Consider the following 15880-nt stretch of genomic DNA (forward strand, 5'->3'; position numbering starts at 1 on the left):
AAAATAATATAAAAAAATTTATGATAATAACGGTTTTTGATTAGTACATCCTTACTCAATGTGACCATAGTATGTGAAGGTGTAGTCTGATCGTCTGGGTGAGTGTAGTCCTGAGAAGGACTGTTGTCGGTGGTAGTGACTGACGTTTCGACAACCTGTGCGGAAGTCATCATCAGAGTCAAGTCTTTTTCTACTGACAACAATCATTCACTTGACTCTGATGATGACTTCCGCACACGTTGTCGAAACGTCAGTCACTACCACCAACAACAGTCCTTCTCAGGACTACACTCACCCGGACGATCAGACTACACCTTCACATGTTACCCCCGGGTTCAAACCATTTACTGCGTGACCATAGTAGTCAAGCATGACTGCAGTTGTGTAGTAGCCATTTTGAAAATAAGTGTTTCATATTACATGGGGTTGAGGTGGGGGGTGTCACTTAGTGTACAGCAAGGGTTTTTCTAGGTTTTGGTTCCTTTCAGATCTGTTGAAACATAAATGATATAATTTTGTTTCATTTTATATTACAGCTTTCACCATTACTGAGCAGTGTTATGGATCAAGTGATGATCCTTCTAGCTCTCATAGTCCAGGTAAACTTTGTCTTGAGTTCATGATTGTATGGATTGATTAAATCCTCAATTCCTATTCCTTCACTTAATTGGTTTTCTTTTCTTTATACTTTACAGCTATTTATACTTCATTTCTTGCTGAGATTCGAGGACAGAATTGTATCTATTCATTCTTCAATGCGAGGCACACTTTTCAAAAAGTGCAGGTAAATGAATATAGTATTAATTAAGGAATTTTACTTGTGCAATGAAAAAAAACTGTTTTATTGTAAACCAGTTTATCCTTTGACCCTCAAGTGTTACCAGCATCTAATTTCTCCTTACAGTATGAGCCTTGAAAAAAATATAAAGATTATGAGAATTTAGGAAATGATCACCAATTTTGGAAGCTCCCGATTGTCAATCAAATTCTCCTTGTTAGTATCCTATTAAGTGGAATTGCATCATTGAATAAAATCTGGCATGCTGATTGGTTAATGAAGCGAGGTATTAACAGTGGAATTGCGAGTTGAAAACGAGGCTAAGTGAAATTGTTTTGCATCTACGTATACATAACAACAGTACTCCAAGCTAAATGCTGTTTTCTTTTTTTTCTTGTTTTTATTCAATTATTTGATTTCAGGAAAATCCATTACTTGACTTATGAATTCTGCATTAAATTGCCCTTGAAAACCAATATTGCATGAATTGCGAAGCGATTCGTGCGATATTGGTTTTCACATGCAATTTAATGTGGAATTTCCTCGTCAAGTAACGAATTTTCTTTTAAGGTAAAGAAAACAGTGCAGAGTATTTATTTTATGCTTAGTCTAATTTTGGGTTGTAAAGGGAAACTTGACTTTCTTGAAAGTCAGTAATGAGGTTTTATCTTTTTAAATTTATTTGTAAGTTTCTGTATGGGGATTATGCTGGCTACGGGAGTTCATCAAAAAAGGAGTCTCATATGCTCTTCTTGCATCATAAAGAAGGTACTGTAATAACATCCTACAGTTTATGAGTTACATATAGACTTTGCCATACATGTATAATTTCCCTGAATAAGCCGCAACTGGGTGTGGTAATATAATTGTATTGTATTGGGGGAAGTAAGGAAGGCTCTTATTAAGAAAGAGGGCACATAATTCAGGAGGGTGCTTATCAAGAAATTGTAAATTATGAACAATAAGTTATGACAGTCACTACTAAATCCAATTTCAGAATCAAAATTTTCTGGCAGATTATGTTCAAACTGTTACTAACTATATTTTCCTTGATTTTTGTTTTAAGCAATTGGATTGTACCACTTTCCAATGGCCAGATTTGGAGACAAAGGAATGGTGGGTTTATAAAGTTTTATACTATTAGTCAAGTAAGGCTCTTTCAGTTCCTACACTGAGGATATTAATAAATATCAATTGTAATTCATCTACAGTCAATTATATGTTTTCATTGATACTAGTCTTTTCAACTCTAAGAATTTGGCATTAAATCAGACAATATTGAGTATACCTGGCTTGATAATTTATTTTAGATTATGAGTGATCAACCTCGGATACAACAAGTGGCAGATGAATTTTTCTGGGCAGAATGGGACTGTCGCAATCAGCGACTCTACATTGTGTACCCAAAGCATAAGGTATGGTATAGCTTGTACTTCAGGTTGCTGTTATTGTTTAGTTACTTAACATATTAATAATAGCTTGAAGTGGCCAGAGGTTACAATGATTTCAAACTACTTTGTAGTTGAACCTGTAATTTCCTTGGCTCCAGAATGCTAAATTAAATTAAAATAATTGGCAATATTCTGTAATCACAAACGACCGAAAAAGAACAACCTAGCTTTACCGACAGACCGAAACAGACCAATCACGAACGACTTACGTCACTTGAGTCTTACAGCCAATAACATCACGGCAAAACCAACCGATCATTTCACACGAACTGGAATAAGAACATTCTACTGACAACAATCACTCACTTGACTCTGATGATGACTTCCGCACGGGTTGTCGAAACGTCAGTCACTGCCACCGACAACAGTCCTTCTCAGGACTACACTCACCCGGATGATCAGACTACACCTTCAAATATTCTGTAACAAAGGAATAAGTAGAACTAGTTTATTTTATTTTTCATTGCTTTTTTAAGAGGGTTAATTCTGGGCTTGATGAGGACCAAGAGGAGATGCCTGACCTCATGTTTGTAGCTTACCAGTTCAACGAGAAAAGCACCCATGTTAAGGTGGTAAGTTCATGACTTGGGGAACACTGTTTCAAAAGCAATTTTTGGAGATAAATTTTAAATTGATTAATTAATTACCAGTTAGTATGTGCATTAAAGGCAAGTGAAGCTCTTTTCTACTATCTACCTATCTAAATTTCTATCCTTTCTCTCAGTCCCTCTTTTTATTACATGGTTAACTTTAAGCATTTTTTGTTTTTTCATTTCTCCATTCGTTAGTGACTGTCCTAGTTTGTCTCAGTGAAATGAGATTAATGACAAAGAAATTTTGGGCCTGATTACATGAGCCGAGCTGGCCCGGTTAGCCGGGCTGATTTCTTTTGTTTTCACGCTTTGGCCAACACCAAAACAAAAGAAATCAGCCCGGCTAACCGGGCCAGCTCGGCTCATGTAATCAGGCCCTTTGTCATTAATTTTGTGCTCTTATTATTGATTTGATATACACTGTACTATAGCATAAACTATATCATCAGCAGGGCTCAGCACTAATGGTAGCCCACTTATAAGCCACAGACTTAGTCTAGTAGAAATTCAATTTCCATTAGCCAGTTTGGATAGTAAATATAAACTGAAATTGTTGTAAAATCTAAGATGTCACCAGCCACTTGGTTAATAAGTTGAAAAGTTACTGTGGAGCCCTGATCAATATGACTTTGGGTAATTTTATTGTTTATTATGGCCCAGTATTTGTAGTACAGTGTATGTTGCTTGTGGTTATTGGTAAATTAACTGTTATGAAATGTTTTGACAGCTGAAATTTCCGCTTCCTTTTACTGGTGTGGACCTCTTTCGCAAGACAAGGTAGATATAAAATATAACTGTTACTTGCACTTTTCATTATGGATAGGGTTGGACAGTAATTAGAGGTTGTATAAACATTGATAGTTAAAGATTACATTTCTATTGCTTTGTAGTCATCCTGAGTATGCTGATATTCTTCTATCTCACACCATCTCAGGTAGCTTTAAACATGTTCCACCAAAGGTACAACTTTTAGCTGGACATGTAATTATAAAAATGTGCGGTGGGATTGCAAAGCGAGAGCTGCTTTATGTGTTTTTTTCTAGGTTTTTCTCCTTGTTTTTTGCATTATAGCTGCTCAAAGTTCCCAAAAAAACAGCTGTCTGCATTAGGTTGTCAATTTTGGTGATGATAGCCAAGAGATATTAATTTTTATAAATTTTAATGAGTATTAAAGGTTGATAAAGAGTACCTCAATCAGTGCAACTGACTAAAAGCTTTTACTTGACTGTGTAATTTCAGAGAAACATGTCAACATGCAAGTTGTTACTTTGCCTGGCAAAGGTAAACTACCGGTACCAATAATAAGTAACAGGTTCATTAAGATAACATTTTATTAAAACGTAAAATTTTGTATTGTATGTTATTATGTAAAGTGCAAAGTTGTCATTCATTATGGTGTTATCTTATGATGGTAACATTTTGTTTAATATGTAACTTTTGTTAAATTTTAGGTTCATTTTATATATGCCTTCAACATCCAACATCTGGTGGAACTGAGGGATCACGGGTAAACGACTCTCGCATAAGTATAGGACAGTAATAACATGATTTTGAGTGCAATTTGGTGTTAATTAGTTCGAATCAATTTTTCAAAGAAGATAAAATTGTATGAGCTCATAGAGTAAGTACAATTTGTAACATTTGAAAAATTTACAAGAATCGAGTGGTTATTTCACAGGCAGCCCAAGCTCACCACTAGAAAAGCGGACGTGACTCTTACCGTGTTGCGCAACGTTTTTATATTTATAAAGGTTTGTATGGGATGTTATCGGTTTGCCTTAAAAGAGAGAAAAATGTCTTGTTTTTAAATAAAATGGGCTTACCTTATTGCCTTGTTGTTTTCTTTGTTGATTCCTAGCGTCTCAGGCCATTTTGAAGCGTTTACGGCGAGTTAGCGCTATGTCGCCGAAAACGCTTCAAAATGGCCTGAGACGCTAGGAATCAACAAAGAAAACAACAAGGCAATAAGATAAGCTCATTTTATTTCAAAACAAGACATTTTTTTCTCTCTTTTAAGGCAAACCGATAACATCTCATACAAACCTTTATAAATATAAAACGTTGCGCAACACGGTAAGAGTCACGTCCGCTTTTGTAGTAGTGAGCTTGGGCTGCCTGTGGTTATTTACACGAAATTGCACGTTGAGAAATAATTTACATGAGAAAGGCATGGCAGGAAGTCAAGACAGGTAAAATATTGTCAACGCACACGCGTTACATGAAAAATGCACTCGTTTTCAGCCAATCCTGAGAGTTTTGATTTGCTAATTTGAAGCCACCAAGTTACGGACCTGGGTGGGGGATGAAGAAATTTGTCCCTTAGAAATTGTCCCTTAGAGAGACCTTTAAAAGATAGTTCATTGAAGTTTATTTTTTGTAATCTGAAATCAGAATGACACAGAAGAATCTGTTGAACTTTCCAATCAGTTGGAATACTCTGTTTACGTGTTACACCATGGTGAGTTTTTGTTTTCAGAGCGATATTCTTGGATCTTCGGGAATAAGTTTCCTATTCTGCTCACCAGTCTGTCGCCTTTGATCCAGAGGAAACAGTAGTCGGGAGTAGTGTCGCGGGATTACACTGGTTTTTCTTTACTGATAGAGTTCTTCGATTCGTCTTGAAACTAGCACCACCTTCTCAAATTATCAGATGAAAGGAAAAAACCAATTCCCTCTTTAGATCAATTTTCAATGAAGTGTCGATTTGATTCGATTTGATTCATGGTTTGGTGTTTAGAACAGAACTCGACCCAACTGAAAACTAATGAATAATTTGGTCTCATCAATTGAACTGATGTTGTAAACTGGTCACCATGTTGAGCGTTGGCTTTTCGTCAGAGCGATTCTCTTCCCTCTGACCAAGGGTTTGCGTTCGAATTGTCAACTTTAGAATCTCTTTACGGTGACCAATTCACAATATCGACGCGGTTAATAAAACCAAATTATAATACCCCAACAATGCGGCACCACAGTTTCTCTAGAACTTACCCCCTTTATCAATTTGTCTCTCTATCTCAATTGTTTTGTCTCCATATCGTTGTAATTATATTCAATTCCTGTATGGATTTTTGTGTTTGAAGGCTGTTTGATGAAATGTGTGTTGCCAACTGTACGACCGTCAAAGGAACTCAACTACCGTCTGTTTTTCTCGTCACTCGGTAAGTATTAACTCGACATAAATACGTTTTTTTTAAAACGTACTTAAAAGTACCAAGTGTAACAGTAATTGGCTATTCAAACATTTTAATTTGCTACAGTCGATTGACTTGTTACCTTATCCTATAGAATAAAAACATTAGCTATAGTTGGTGCTGTTAACTTTGTTTGGGCAGCAGCAGTTTGATTGGTTTAGAGAGGATGTGAAATTGATTTCATTTTTAGGTCGTTTGCTTGGCAAATCATTTTTTCCTTGTTGAAACTCACCACAGATAACTACCTGATGGTTTTTCTACCCGGCCGTTTCATGCATTTGTTGAACTGTGGAACGGAACGTGAACCTTGCCATCACATCATCTTACAAGGTAAAGGATAAAAAAATTGACATCCGTAGTTATTCGATTAAGCGCGCAACCTCGAACAAGCGCTCACTTTGTAGGTAGGAAAAGTTAATAGGCGATTAACTTCAAGTAAGCGCCCACTGCCCCCCACCCCTCTCCCCTTATTTCCTTACTGGCTCACAATCTCAAAATCCACTCTCTATGGAACATCTTCACGTTTTATTATTATTTGTTTGTTGCAAAATCAACTTACTACTTGCTGAAAATGGTGTAACATTAATAATCGCCCAGCCTCGAATGGTTGCCCGCTCTCACGGCACAGATATTCAATAAGCAGCCAGTTGAATTGAATGAATACGGTAGTCAAAATATAAAGCATCTCCCCACTTGGATTGATGATGATATCCCCTCAGACGTCGCTCATCATCTCCTAAAAACAATCTTTTTTCGAGCTTTCCTCACCCAAACTATCGTCTGTTATTTTTGGGTCGAAAACATTTACTACGGACCATAAACGCTAAAAACGTACCCGAGGCTTGAGTGTGAGATGGGAATTTTCTTTTAGGTGTTTAATTTTTTCTCATATTCTAATTTTTGTTTTTAGATGATGCTGTTCCAACATTTTCTTCCGAGGATGCAGTGCCTAATGAACCACGCCTGCTTTCGATCCTTAATAAGGAGTTTTCTACGTCTCTGCGCATAGGTTTGAATATCGTAGTACATTTAGAAAAGATTTTTTTAAAGTGGCACGTGTTCATATCTTTACGTACATCGACCATTTTAACTCGTATTCTTGGGTACTTTGATTTATTTTTGAAAAGCCCTCCAAAAAGCAAAGAGAGCACATTCTGAGTACTTTAGCGGAATTTTTTTTTATCAGTCTTTTATTTATTTCCTACTAGGTCCGTACATTTTTGACTGTGCATCTGGGAATGCCTTCAAGTACGGCTTCAACAAGGAAGCTTTAGCTGAACTATTTGCCAAGTATGTGTTGAGCCATGATCAAAATATATCGTCCATTTTTCAGAGATGTTCTTTTCCTATTGCGTGTCGTAAGACAAGAATCAAGGCGATCGCAGCAGCCAATCTGAACAAATAATTGACATGGAGCCAATGAGAGCAAACAGTTAAGACAAGATGCAAGTCTCCAAATCCTGATTGGTTTTAAGAGTAATCTTCATAGAGTGTCGAAAGTAACCCGGGATTGCTTTGGTTTTGTTTACTTCGGTCCTTGATTGGTCCAGAAAACTCGCGCCACCTTCTCGACCAATCAGACACCAAACGATAATCACTCATGACTTGCTCTGCCGGGTTTTCCCGCGCTTTTGGTAGTTCGTCCATTTTCTCTTTCGGTCCTCATTATCAGCTAATGATGACGCAAAGCTTTGTTAGGATTGGCTACAGGGGTTTAGTTGGTTGTAATTTTATGACATTTAGTTGAAAACTGCCCTTGTTTTGCATTAGATTGGTTGAGTTCATCGATGTAGTTCGCAGACCAGTCAAAGAAACTGATACAATCCCATTCTGCTTTCCATAAACCTTAAACTCCCAAGATCTCAGTAGTATAATTCTCCTTGCACTCTTGCATACAATTCTTATGATGCGAGTTTGGAGAATTTGACATTTGATCAACAAATAATTCCCCTATTTGGTATATTTCTGTATTCTCATCACCTATCTGGTTGATAGTGTATCGATATTGTAAGGAGAAATTCTCTCCTGGTCACTTATGGGAGTGAAAGGTTAACTGAGTGGATGGTTTCCATCGTTAAGGCGCCAAGAGTTCGCATGGTTGATTTCCTATTCTGTTGCTTCGAAGCGTCGTTTCCCTTGCCTCTTTTCTTTTACAGAACAACCTCCAAAAACTTGGCAAACCCCCTAAAAAATTTCAAAAGTTAATTTTCTCCGTAAAACCTCTGGAAATAGGAAAATGCCTTCGACTCGGTTTTAAAAGTCAGCCCTTATTATTTTCTGCTAATTTCGCTAAATTTTAGACCTAGGACACTTGAGCCCGCGATGTTGACCGCATGCCCTCTGACGTAGCATTTTATTATTCAGCTCTGTCGCCAAGAGTAAGACGCTATGGTAGCGGTTTGCTCGCTGGATTTTGCACGCAGCGGTCAGGGTTTCGAGAACATGATCATTGTGATATATTTTTGCATAAATTAGCGCAAAACTAAAGAAGTTCCTTCAGTTGCCGGCACCATCACAGCCGCAGCTCTATGGATATAATTTTAATTTTTTTTTTTTGCGCGATGTGATGATACAAAAGCCCAGCAATTCTAGCGGATAATTTCTCTGCTTTCAGCTTCATTTCTTCTTTTCGCGGCCCTGCGGCCCAACGCGTAGGCTACTGATTTCCAACCATCGATCTTCAACCATCGATCTTCATCGAAAGGTCATAACTTCGTTAGGGTTCTGTGACAGTTCGGGGCTACAGAATACGTGTAAACCCCTATGTAGATAGAAACTCAGATAAAGGAGAGTGGATACCTTTCACCAACTTGATTTTCATCTGCAGGTTTAATTAAATTTATTTCATTTAAAGTTATGATCAGACTCCTGCATGGAAAAGAAAGACCCCATAAAATGTGCCCCAGTCCCTACGTTGATAGTGGCGCCCCACATGTATCTGGGAGGCCTCGGTTCGAGTTCAGTTGAATCCTAATTTTTTTTCAGGCTATTTTACTGCGGTTTCTTCAATGGCAGCTCTCCTGGGAGGATCATTGCTTTACTTGTTTTAAGCAAACCCCAGCTGAGATAGAAAAAAATGTTTTTTCTTTACAAAATAGTTTATGTTCTTCGCTGATAGGACCCATATGCCAAGTACGCGCCTGGCTATTCTTCACCTGGCCGTTATTCATTTACGGGATTCTAATTTAACAAGAAAGGTACATACAATACTTTGTTTCCAATCTTGCGGGCTCAGACCTTCGGGGACGATCAGAACCGTGATTCAATTGTTCACACTGTTGATGTCGCTGTTCTCTTCAGATCTTTGAGCACCTGAGCCAGGACCCAGCGAGTCCAGAATGTTTGGATCTCCTCCGAGAGTATCTTGTTGGTAAGGGAATCATTTGTTTCAGTAATGTTCAAAGAGAGCGAGTTGATTTTTCTGCGAGGAAATATAGAATGTCAGTAGGTCAAGAGAGTAAAATAACAGAGAGGCAGCAAATTGAATCCTAAGTAGATTGATACAGGGATGACCAGGGATGGAAAGGAGGTCACGTGAAAGGATACCAAACGTGAGAAGTGGTGCATGGACTTTGACCAAACTCGTTCCCAGGGTCTCTCTTCTCCTGCTCCAGGCGGCGGGAAGATGAGAGACCCTGGGAACGGGGTTGGACTTTGACCACATCCCTGTCTTTTAAAATGTCGATAGCACGCTTCTAATCTATAAGCCGTATTCTTGTTAGGTGCAACTTATGGCACTTTTCGTCGAGAGCTCCAGGGAGAACCCATCGCCTTGATTCCATTTACTTGTGTTGACACTTACAGAGGACATTTAGAAAAGGTAAGGCGGACGCATGCGCGAATCTAAGGAAATATGCGCAACTTTTTTCCCACTTTTTTTTCCTCCTCCTCCTCCTCCTCCTCCTCCTCCTCCTCCCTCTCCTCCATCTCCTCCTCCTCCTCCATCTCCTCCCCACATTCGCAATTTAAGACAATTTTTCTCCATCAAAACGCTTACAAACAATAATTGTGCCAGCACGTGTTGCCCATGATCAAAAATCTTTCCAAAGGTAAGAAAGCCAGATCGCAGGTTACGTCTAGGGCGCCAAAAATTCATACCATGAGGTTGCTCTAAGGAGCCTTTGATTTTTTTATTAGCTATAATCTTGTTGTTTGTAATTAGGACGTCAACAGGAAAAGGATTGCCCAAATTTCTTTCTCATTTGTGAGGGATATTCCTATTGAATTTCAGAGTGTCAAGGTCAGTGAATGCTGTTCCGGCTTACAGTTAGATTTGCTTTTATTTTTAATTAAACGATACGATTGCCTTATGAAACCCTTTCTTTTTTAACATCTAAGTGCTAACTCTCCTTCCAACCGCCATTCATATCTTTGTTTGTAACCTATGAGGGTCTGGTACTTTATCCAATCGAAACTCCCTTGGACGTTCCATGTTTTCAAGCTGCGATTTTGCTTTCTCAATTTCTTAGAGCAAGATGAAACAAGGGGAATTCTGGATAGCTTTACTTCGAAATACGAAAAGGTTGCCGCCCCGGTTAGTTACTCTCTAGAGTTCTATCCTTTGAATGGTTCAGAATTCCATTACATTGAAAAGAGTTTTCCCCTCGTTTATGTCATGACGTAAATGTTTGCTCTCTAAAAAGCCGGTTATTTACACGTGGTCTAACCCAAACCGCGATTTTTTGCGTTGGCAGTGGGGCCCCGGTAATCTCTAAAGAGGGTTGAGTTAATTATCTTCAGTTGTTAATTTAACTGTTAGCTTTTGGACCCCTCGACGCTGTTCACAACAATAAATGTTCTAAAAGAGGGTTGGCGAAATTGAAGATAGTTTAGACCGCGGTTTTTTTCAAACAACGGCTACACTTTGTTTAAATGAGTGGCCTTAAATGTTAGTCGTGTTGTGATCAGGAGAAACCCGTCCAAAAAGCATTCAGTGTTAAGTTAATAAACCGGCCAATCAAGTTCTTCATCATGGCTGTTAATTTTCCAAATTTTTGGTAGAAAAGAAAAGCACATTCCGCGAGTTGTTTTCTGTCGTTGACATTTGTGTACGAATCTCTGATAGGGGTTTTTCATATTATTTTTGTAGGTTTAAACTAAATGTTCCTACCCCTGAGTTTCATGACGAAGATTGGGATGGCGAAGAAGAGGTAAACAGCAACTTTATTAATTAATTGAACCATTTTAAACGCGGGGAAACTTCTGGCTTGGCTTCTCATGGCAAAACCAAACTGGTTTTGCAATGAGTAGAAGCCAAGATTATTATTTAATTCTTACTCAAAACCAATGAGAGTTGATGCGAATAAATACCGATTCGGGCAGGAGTTCAAGCGTAGAATTCTTAATCTGATACAAGCCACTTTTCTTTTTTAGGTGGAGGTAACGCCGTCACACTCTGGTCTGAGGAGGTCGCTACAAAAACGCCTTTCTACTGCCAAGTAATAATGCTTTAGTGTAGATTCTGGAAATATACCTTCAAGTTTCTGAACAAACTTTGATTCCTGCAGAAGGCGATATCTCCTTATAACCACTGTTTATTTATTTATTTAATTAGAAAGTTCTCTAGCAGCAGTGACTCCCTCACTTCCCTAACAAGCATTAGTAAGTAAACCACTTTTCTGATAAATGTTCCAGTTTATTCAGCTGTGGGAAATCCTATCCAGCTTGATGTCAAACTTTCATATTCTTCAAGAAGCAGACATATACGACATTAACACACGAAGCTCGCCAGAGATTGTAAAGGGTTTTAAAGTTTCCCTGAATGAAACAATTGAGCATGCAAGAACAGTATGAACAACAAAACATTACATCAACAACAGCTCAGCAAAGGGTTATCGTTTTAGTTTACCTATTTTTCTTTTTTGAGGGAGATAAAGTTAACCGATATCTCCGCCAATACACTACTGGTAATGGTATTTTCCTCAGGAAGCAAAGGTTCAGTCGATACTTCTGAAGAGTCAAGATCAGTGGCTGAGATAAAAAAGCAAAACATGGTAAGGTTGATAGCCGTTCTAAGAGATTTGTAGCATTCCTCTCTTTTACTCCAATGCTTTAAATAGAAAAGTTGTGACCCAACGGAATTGATTCTTCTCTGAGCTTCCATTTGGTTTGGTTTTGGTGGGCAACTTTTGCCCCAAATGAGGTTAATTGCCGGTACTAAAAGTAATTTATACCGCATTCACACCAGCAAAACATGTTAAGTTAAACCGGGTTTAACTGAAAGAAAATCAGAACTGAATAGAGAACTGAAAAACTGAAATTTTCTTCAGGTTTTAAGTTATCGCTTCATTTGAAGTCAACAAACATCGGTTAAAGCAGCTTCTATGAAGAAAATAATCTTAAACCGTGTTTAACAAAACAGCTTTACATGTATAACATGTCTAATTGAGCTTTGTTGTGATGCGGTATTAGTAATTTTTATTGTGGTTATCTACGTTAAACGGTATTTTGTGTTGTAGGTTTTGCTGGTTTTTGATCTAAGTAAAATAGAAAAAGTCTAGAAAACAACGGGTTTTGAAAGTATATTTAGTCATTGTATTCAGTTTGTCATGACTTTTCATTTTCTAAATTAATGTTTCTTGGTTTTTTTTTTTAACATTTGTTGTAGACTATCGATCGTCTAGTATCTTATTTACAAAATCATTTGCCGAAAGAAGCGAAAGGGAAGATTTACAACATTGCCATTGAATATGTCAACTGCCAGGTCAGTCTTGCTAAACTCATATTCCAGACCCTTACATTAGATGGTACATAACATGATAAGTGATTATGTGTGGGGTTTCCTGCAACGAACAAAGTCTTAAATTACCTTTCCAGTCCTGAAAGTGCTGTTTATGTCCAAAGAGTCCATGTATCTTTTGTATATATACATAACTGAATATAGAGTACCGAAGCCCTGACGTCACGTTTCCATGGTTGCATTTCTGCTGGATCTAAACAAACTCACATGTGTTTAACATGGCGGCGTTGTCGATAACATCGTTCGCAAAATACTTCTCAGATGAGCCTAAATCTTTAAACCGTGGCAAAAACCATTACCAATCTGGACACGTTCTATCTTTTTGCTATTGTGATGGAATTATCAGAGGGTCAGTGCAAGCGAGCATGAAAAGTACGACGTATAAAGTCACAGTAAGTGTAAAATTTCTATTACTCGATGTCTATCCGTTAACATCGCCAAACCAAAACTTATTTAAATTAAGTGATTTCGAATCTTCGTTTAAAGGAAATCTTGAAAAGTAAGCTTATATTTCTTTTTCTCTTTCCTTCGCAGATATATCTTCAAGAAAACGAAATACGTTCCACAGAATGCGAGTGCCCTCGTGGCGGTTCAAAGTGTAGTCACGCTGTAGCTCTGTTCCTTCATGGCTACCACAACTTAAGTAGAACTGACATCGAATGTCAGTGGAAGAAACAAAAGGCATCCGAGGTGGTTAAAACGGTAGAAGATCTGTATCCACCCAAAGAAACTAAAGTCCTAAAACGAAAAACTACAGATGAGGACAGAGAATGGCTACGGAACAAGCTGAAGAGATACGGCGAGTTCACAGGAATGTTATGGCTTTTGAGCCCCGAACCTGACAAAGAGAATCGTCTGCCGATCTCCACAGTCGAAGAAATCATTTTATCGAGAGAGTTTGTTGAAAGCGGACTTGATACAAATTTCTTGTTGGAAAAAATTGAAAGTAAGTGAGCAGCAAGTGAAATCAGTCTGTGAGATCACGAAAGAGCAACGTGAATGTGGAGAGTGGCATGTGGTGAGAAAAGGACGTTTGACTGCTAGCAATTTTGGTCCAGTTCTTGAAGCAAAAAGAGTCACTCCTTCCCTTATCAAGCGTGTTCTTGGAGAATACGACATCTCTCGAGTGCAGGCTGTTCGATGGGGTGTCGTTAACGAGAAAGAAGGAATAAAGGCCTTCACCAAATTAACAATGAAAGTAGTAAAGGATTGTGGCCTTTGGCTACACAAGTCTGGTGTTTTGGGTGCATCACCAGATGGACTTGTTGATGACAATGCGATCATTGAAGTCAAATGCCCTTACACACATCGCAATTCAACAATTGAGGAGGCTGTTAAAGACCCTAAGTTCTGTTTAGTAAAGAGAGATGCTGGCTATTGTTTAAAACAATCCCACCACTACTGGCATCAAGTCCAGGGTCAGCTGTTTATAACTGGGAAGCAAATCTGTTACTTTGTGGTTTGGACAACAATGCAAACTGTTGTGTTGGCAATCCAGAAAGACTGCACATGGGAACCAAATCTTCTTTCACTTCAAGAATTTTATACAATTCACATGATTCCTGCACTTGTTGATGGTGGTCTTTAAATTTTAAGACTTTGTTGTAAAATTAATGTAGTTTTTTATAAAGTAATGGATTTGATAATACATACTTTTAGAAATATTTTTTAAAATATTGTTTTATTTGGTAAAATCATTGCAACTTTTACAACAAATATGCAGTAACTGAAGGGTGTATATAAAATAAAAATGTTCATGTTAATCTTAAAATTGTTTTTCTTTAAACAGCAACATTTGCTGGGGTTTTTACATTAGCTACTTGAGACAAGAAAATGATAGATTCATTGTAATCGTATTTGAATACAGTTGGTTATCTGAATTCATAATAAGACTAGCATAAGGGTGTGGTGGCAGGAATACTGATCAGAAATAAATAGTTTGTCATTAAGTTGTGTATCATGATTCCTTGTATCATGAGCAAGTAAAATAGGGTTACAAGCTTTTCACAGATCACACAACACCTGTCCACTCTTTGTATCAGAATACAGTTAATTGATTAACTATGATCAGACAATGCCAATGTATACCAGGCCTTAGTAAACTGATGTAAGATGATCAATATTTCAATTAAAATGACTAATCAAAGTCAACAGTGTCATTGGTTTCCTTAATTAATGGGTTTTGTAAATTAACTAAAGCACCACATAGCTGTATAATCTTACCAGAGAGGGATCGCAAGTATGGTGGCACAAAATTTAAAATTTTATAGTTCTTCAATCTAGCATTAGCACGTTCTACGTGTATACGACATTTTGCAATGCTCTTTGTTAACTTAACTTCACTTTCTGTAAATTTTCCATTGTTCAAGAATGGGGGAATGTTCACATATACACCATTAGGAACAATATCATTTATCAAAAACCCTTTATCCGCAAGTATAATATCCCCAGCAACAAAATGCTTTAATATTCCTGACTTTTGAACCGTTACTTTATCTGATACTGAGCCAGGGAAAAGTTTACTTACATAAGTTATAACCGCGTTGGGTGCCACACCAACAATTGTCTTAAAAGAATTCATACCCCTGTACGTTGAATATGTCAATTTTTGGTCACTCATAAGCTTAGGTGTAGCAACCTCGATATCGGTGCAATCTATTACCATACGACAGTCTCCAAATAAGCTAAATGAGCCTGGAAGTGAAGTTTTGTTTTTTTGTCTGGATGGAACAGCTATCTCCATTTGATCTTCATATAGAATTTGGTGCAAAACATGGATAAATGTTGTCACAATATTCGCTATTGTAGCAGTACTGCAACTAAAAAGTTCAGCTAAATGTAAGTTATGATAATTATGTCTAATCTTCATCAATGTTATCAATATTTGATCTTCAAAAGATATCTTGTCTACTTTCCAGCCACACACGTAAACAATATCGTTGCGGTATCTTTCGGCATATTCGACAACAATGTGGAACATTTCTTTGTTTGGGAGGCCAGTTTCCATGTTGATTACCTTTGAATCCATGTTAAAAGAGCTGTAGTTTCTTTTTAAGTAGCTTTCTTTTTCTTTCAACTCGGATACTTGGGTCTTTAATGTCCCTAGCTCTGCTTGTAGCAGGATATTT

At 37.7% G+C, this 15880-nt stretch overlaps 2 protein-coding genes across 6 annotated transcripts in view; one reads left to right on the forward strand and one right to left on the reverse strand.

Annotated features, from left to right (window-relative positions):
• The window catches only part of LOC111322429 (gamma-secretase-activating protein), a 29863-nt gene that overhangs the window by 3212 nt on the left and 10771 nt on the right, over positions 1-15880 (forward strand). For 4 of the 5 annotated variants that reach the window (XR_015991485.1, XR_015991484.1, XM_022925518.2 and 1 more), the window contains exons 5-29: positions 537-599; positions 696-784; positions 1468-1546; positions 1845-1894; positions 2089-2193; positions 2706-2801; positions 3550-3599; positions 3713-3756; positions 4062-4103; positions 4274-4329; positions 5214-5280; positions 5903-5980; positions 6251-6343; positions 6924-7022; positions 7222-7303; positions 9132-9210; positions 9314-9383; positions 9736-9833; positions 10176-10253; positions 10483-10547; positions 11103-11163; positions 11387-11451; positions 11568-11614; positions 11939-12006; positions 12621-12716. Coding sequence is in view for 3 of the 5 variants with exons in the window: in XM_022925518.2 (XP_022781253.2) it covers positions 537-599; positions 696-784; positions 1468-1546; positions 1845-1894; positions 2089-2193; positions 2706-2801; positions 3550-3599; positions 3713-3756; positions 4062-4103; positions 4274-4329; positions 5214-5280; positions 5903-5980; positions 6251-6343; positions 6924-7022; positions 7222-7303; positions 9132-9210; positions 9314-9383; positions 9736-9833; positions 10176-10253; positions 10483-10547; positions 11103-11163; positions 11387-11451; positions 11568-11614; positions 11939-12006; positions 12621-12716 (1820 nt within the window). In the remaining 2 variants the exon portion in view is untranslated. Of the gene's footprint in view, positions 1-536; positions 600-695; positions 785-1467; positions 1547-1844; positions 1895-2088; positions 2194-2705; positions 2802-3549; positions 3600-3712; positions 3757-4061; positions 4104-4273; positions 4330-5213; positions 5281-5902; positions 5981-6250; positions 6344-6923; positions 7023-7221; positions 7304-9131; positions 9211-9313; positions 9384-9735; positions 9834-10175; positions 10254-10482; positions 10548-11102; positions 11164-11386; positions 11452-11567; positions 11615-11938; positions 12007-12620; positions 12717-13286; positions 14899-15880 lie in introns of those variants that run through there. The other variant, XM_088732502.1, reaches the window with a different exon arrangement.
• LOC111347554 (uncharacterized) overlaps positions 14415-15880 on the reverse strand; it is a 2130-nt gene continuing 664 nt past the window's right edge. Inside the window, exon 2 of the mRNA XM_022954784.2 lies at positions 14415-15880. This exon is cut by the window's right edge and continues 273 nt beyond it. Coding sequence (XP_022810519.2) covers positions 14890-15880 — 991 coding nt within the window. The 3' untranslated portion in view covers positions 14415-14889.

The sequence above is a fragment of the Stylophora pistillata genome, chromosome 9, assembly GCF_964205215.1.
Source record: "Stylophora pistillata chromosome 9, jaStyPist1.2, whole genome shotgun sequence".
Classification (NCBI taxonomy): Eukaryota; Metazoa; Cnidaria; class Anthozoa; order Scleractinia; family Pocilloporidae; genus Stylophora; species Stylophora pistillata.